Here is a 5,083-nt window from a genome sequence, read left to right on the forward strand (position 1 = left end):
CCCCCCAAATCCGATGATGGATCGAATATCAGTGCCATCAAATTGCTCGCTCGATGCAGAGAATGTTTTTGGGCCCGTAGTGCCCTTGGGTTGTCGCAATGGCTTCGACTTCACGCTTCTCTTCGAACAGAGCATCCTCGGGATTCTTCCTGCGGCGGTCTTCTTGCTGGCCTCTCCGCTACGAGTTGGCTACCTCATCAAGAAAGATACACGAATCCAGCGCAATTCTCCACGGTTTGTCAAGCTAGTAAGGCGCTTCATCACCAAGACAACCGATCTTATTTGGAACTCATACGAGTGACAGGCCGTGACCCTGACTTTTGCTCTAATCCAACTCGCGCTCCTTGTGTGCTGGACCCGTCATGATTTACCTCGCACCAAAGCCTCGGTGCCGTCAGCCTCGATCAATTTCTTCGTCGCAATGGAGCTTCTCGTGTTAAGCTGGTTAGAAGATGGCCGATCGGCCACACCTTCTTCACTTCTCACTGCATACCTCCTCCTTACCTTGCTATTCGACATAGTCCAGGCCCGCACTCTATGGCTACGTCTCCCAGAGACCATGCTCCTTTCTGTGCTCTTCACGATAAGCGTTGGGTCTAAGATGGTAATGCTCCTGCTCGAGAGTCTTGAGAAGCGACAGTACCTGACAGACACCTATCGAGATCTACCCCCTGAATCTACCAGTGGGATCATCAACCGGTCGTTCATGTGGTGGCTGAATCACATGTTTACTGTTGGATCACGACGTCTATTAACGATCGATGATATGTATAGTCTTGACCAGGCGCTGAATTCGGCAACTGTCAGCGAAAGGGCCCAGCGTGTTTGGGCCCATCGCAGGATCCCAGCACGGCGTTTTGAATTCCCGTGGAAATTATGTCAAGCACTGTGGAAGCCTCTGCTGATGGCAGTATTTCCACGGATGTGTCTAATCGGCTTCACCTTTGCGCAGCCTTTCCTTATCGCCGCGCTTCTGAATTGGCTTAGCAGTGGACAAAGCACCGAACGAGGCCACGGTCTCATTGCCGCCACAGTCCTGGTGTATCTAGGCTTAGCGATCTCCACCCTTCACTCCAATCACCTTCTGTATCGCTTTATTACTATGTTCCGAGGAGCAGCCTCCTCGCTGGTGTACGAGCATATGCTGTATATTCCGGATGGAAAGCTAGAGGACCGGTCAGCCGCGATCACTCGAATGACCACCGATATTGATCGGATATCTGCGTGCCTTGTCCAGCTGCATGAATGCTGGGCACGCATCATCGAGGTAGCCATTGGAATTTCCCTACTCACGCTCCGCCTAGGGTGGGTAAGTGCGATTCCTGTTATAATCGTCATCAGTAGGTGAGTCCCACAATACAAGTAGACAAGAGGATCGACTAATCCCCATGGATGACAGTCTCTAGCGTTGCCTGCACCTACATATCGAAGAATATCGGGAACCGCCAAAAGATCTGGGTGGATGCGGTGCAACAGCGCCTTGCAATCATCACTTCAATGCTTACCGACATCCAAGTCGTGAAGCGAATGGGGTTAAGCAGGGCTTTTACGGACATCATCCAGAAGAAACGGGTCAGCGAGACGCAGCAGATGTCCTCCTTTCGATGGCATATTGTGTGGCAGAACATGATCCAGAATCTACCCTGGGCATTGGCTCCTGCGCTAACATTTGCAGTCTTTGCTGTGCAGGGCCACTCGCTCGATTTCACCAAGACATTCACCAGTCTGTCTATAATCACCCTTCTAACTAACCCGGCCGCAAAGCTTCTGAGCGCCATCCCCTCAACGGCAGCCTCCTTGGGTTGTTTCGATAGGATTCAAAGCTTTCTTCTGATACCTGCCGAAAACAACCTATTGCAAGACAGTCAAGAAGTTATGATGGCCAATAATGCTTCTACCGAATCAATGCATGAGGCTGCAGAACAGACCCCATCGCTCATTGTCAATCCTACCACCACAGACTCTCTAGTTGTGGCTTTCGAAAATGCTAGCATCCGCCTGGCCCCTGAGGGCAGAGTTCTGTTGAATCAAATCAACCTTCAGGTACTTCGGGGTGCGATTCTCACTATCCGCGGACCGGTGGGATCAGGGAAATCTACTCTTCTCCGAGCTATTCTCGGCCAAATTGTATGCGAGATGGGGTCGGTGAGTTTGACCACTCGTCGCATAGCTTATTGCGCGCAGAGAACGTGGTTGCCAAGTACCACCATACGAAACGCAATATGTGGGATAGTCACAACAGAGAAGGAAAGCTCGCAGAGTATCGATCACGAATGGTACGGTACCGTGCTTCGGGCCTGTGCTCTCGACGAGGACCTGCACCTTATCCCCGAAGGAGATGACATGCAGATCGGCAGTGGCTTGGGTGCGAGATTAAGTGGCGGACAGATGGATCGAATCGCTCTGGCTCGGGCAGTGTATGCTCGAAAGGATCTTGTTGTCTTGGATGACGTTCTCAGTGCATTGGACACAAATACCAAGAGCCTGATACTTGAACGGTTGTTTGGGGAAGGGGGTGTTTTTCGGAAGCTCAATTCGACAGTGATTCTCGTGACGCATGACAGTAAGTGCAGTACGGCAACCGTTGACTTCGCTGGCTTTGTGGTTAACCCTTCTCTAGCTGCATCTCTTGCTTATGCCGATAAGGCCCTAGTAATTTCTAATGGTTCACTCGAAGAGGACGACTGTGGTGATATTATTTCTCCCCAGCCGCCTGATCATGATACGATAGACACACCAAGGGGTAGCAAAGAAAACAATATCCTCATGCCTAAGGAGGATGCAGCGCAAATCGCCAAGGATAATCAGCTCAGTGACTTGAAGCGGTCAACAGGTGACTATCAAGTGTACAAATATTATCTGCGTTCGATTGGCTGGTCAAGTTCCCTGCTATTCCTTCTTTTCGTGATTCTTAATGTTTTCTGCAGTACCTTTAGCCGTACGTTGCCTCCAGTCCTACCACATCTTTGTCCGCTAATCCTTGCTTCTAGAGATATGGCTGGAGAGATGGACTAGCCGAGGGGGAGAACAGAGAGCGCTCTACGTGACAGTCTACGTTATGCTGGCTTTACTGGAGGTCATATGTATGGGTGGTTATGTCTGGTAAGTCAGCTGCACTACGGTTTCTATGGTGTGAGCTCACCTGAAACTAGGGCAATCTTGATACTCATATCGCCATCCACCGCACGCAAGCTTCATTATGTCGTCCTAAAGACTGTCATGGGGTATGTGCATGTGCTTCGATGCCTTGTTCCAGGTTATCCCTCGCTAACTGGCATCAGAGCGTCTCCAACCACGCTTGCAACCATGGATAGTGGCGCACTTCTGAATCGATTTAGCCAGGACATGACTTTGATTGAGAGTCAACTACCCGTTGGCCTTCTGGTCACGGTTTCAAGTAAGCCATTACCCGTTATGCAGGTAGTAGCTACAACCCCCAGCGGGCGGACAGAAACTATATCTGCCAGGATAGCATACTGACAACGTATAGACCTTTTCACCGCAATCGCTGCTGCTGCACTCGTTGCAAGCGGCTCGACCTGGATGGGTATCACTGTGCCGTTCCTCATTGCGGCAGTGTTTGTGGTGCAGCATTACTATCTGAAGACATCGCGACAGCTTCGACTTCTCGATCTAGAAAGCAGGAGCCCGCTATATTCTCATTATATGGATACTATGAATGGCCTCAGTACAATCCAGGCCTTCGGCTGGCAGAAGAGGTTCTCTGAGAAGAGCTCTAAGCTTTTAGATATATCTCAGCGGCCGTATTATCTGCTGTACTGCATTCAAAGGTGGCTCGCTCTGGTCTTAGACCTGATTGTTGCTGCCGAAGCGGTTCTCCTTGTGAGTCTGGCCGTCAACCTGAGGGCAGCGACTAGCATTGGACTTTTGGGTGTCTCGCTCAACAACATTCTTTGTGTGTCTACCTACTTGTTTTCATGTCTATTCTATGTTCATGAATTAACATATGCGCTGAGAAGCTTTCAACCAGAGCCTCTCGTCTCTGATCACAGGCTGGACGCAGCTCGAGATCTCCCTTGGTTCTATTGCCCGCATCAAAGATTTTGAACGGAAAACTCAGCCCGAAGACACCCCTAAGAACGCCACCGTTCCTGCTTCCTGGCCCGACCGCGGCGCGATCGAGTTCAAAGCGGTAACAGCGCAGTACAAGTACGCAAGCCAAACCCCCAACCCAGATTATGGAGATAGTCACTGAACAGCACCTTCCAGCCCCACAGCTCCCATCCTCAAAGACGTGTCTTTCGAAGTGCGACCCGGACAAAAGATCGGGATCTGTGGTCGCACCGGCAGGTTAGTTCTTTCGCTTTCACTCTCCACCTCATCCAGCTCTCGCGTCCACCGTGTCCATTTCTCACAAGCCCCCTTCAACCAACAGCGGTAAATCCTCCCTCCTCGGCACAATCCTCGGCATGCTCGACCTAACGAGCGGCTTAATCCTAATCGACGACATCGATTTAACCGGCGTCTCGCGCGAGACCGTCCGCGAACGCCTGATCACCATCGCCCAAGACCCCCTCATTCTAGCCGGATGCACCGTCCGGCTCAACGCCGACCCAGCCCCTGGCAACCGCCATCCAGATGCAGAGATCATCGCCGCCCTGGACCGCGTGGGCCTCTGGCACGGCGTGCTCGCCGAACGCAGCGGGGGCTTGGACGCCGAGCTCGGCGCCGACACGCTCTCCCGCGGCCAGACGCAGTTGCTCGGGATCGCCCGGGCGATGCTCCAGCTGCAGCGCGGCGGTGCCAAGGTTCTGTTGTTGGATGAAGCGACGAGTCATGTGGATGGGGAGACGGAGGCGCGGGTGCAGGCGCTGTTACGGGAAGAGCCGTTCCGCTCGTGCTCGGTGCTGGCGGTGTCGCATCGGGTGGAGAGTATCAAGGATTACGACAGGGTTGTTGTGCTGGAGCGAGGGCGGGTGGTTGATGTGGGTGATCCCAGGAAATTGACGATGCAGGGTGGTGGTGGTGTTTAGGGTATCCCGCGCACATTGCCCTACAAACGTATACATACTACACAGTCTCCGTCTATATGTGTCAAACCTATATACACACCTCCCCCCCC

The 5,083-nt window shown here is 52.3% G+C and overlaps 1 protein-coding gene across 1 annotated transcript; it reads left to right on the top strand.

Annotated features, from left to right (window-relative positions):
- Positions 1-5: 5 nt before the first annotated feature.
- BO66DRAFT_362569 (putative ATP-binding cassette transporter) lies at positions 6-5,078 on the top strand. Its single transcript, XM_025645071.1, has 11 exons — positions 6-247; positions 305-1,340; positions 1,400-2,563; positions 2,621-2,938; positions 2,991-3,102; positions 3,153-3,224; positions 3,282-3,397; positions 3,491-3,916; positions 3,981-4,170; positions 4,231-4,311; positions 4,397-5,078. The coding sequence occupies exons 1-11, from the start codon at positions 14-16 to the stop codon at positions 4,992-4,994; spliced, it is 4,347 nt and encodes a 1,448-aa protein (XP_025497532.1). The 5' UTR covers positions 6-13; the 3' UTR covers positions 4,995-5,078.
- The last annotated feature ends 5 nt before the right edge of the window (positions 5,079-5,083 follow it).

Source organism: Aspergillus aculeatinus, assembly GCF_003184765.1.
Source record: "Aspergillus aculeatinus CBS 121060 unplaced genomic scaffold BO66scaffold_114, whole genome shotgun sequence".
Lineage (NCBI taxonomy): Eukaryota > Fungi > Ascomycota > Eurotiomycetes > Eurotiales > Aspergillaceae > Aspergillus > Aspergillus aculeatinus.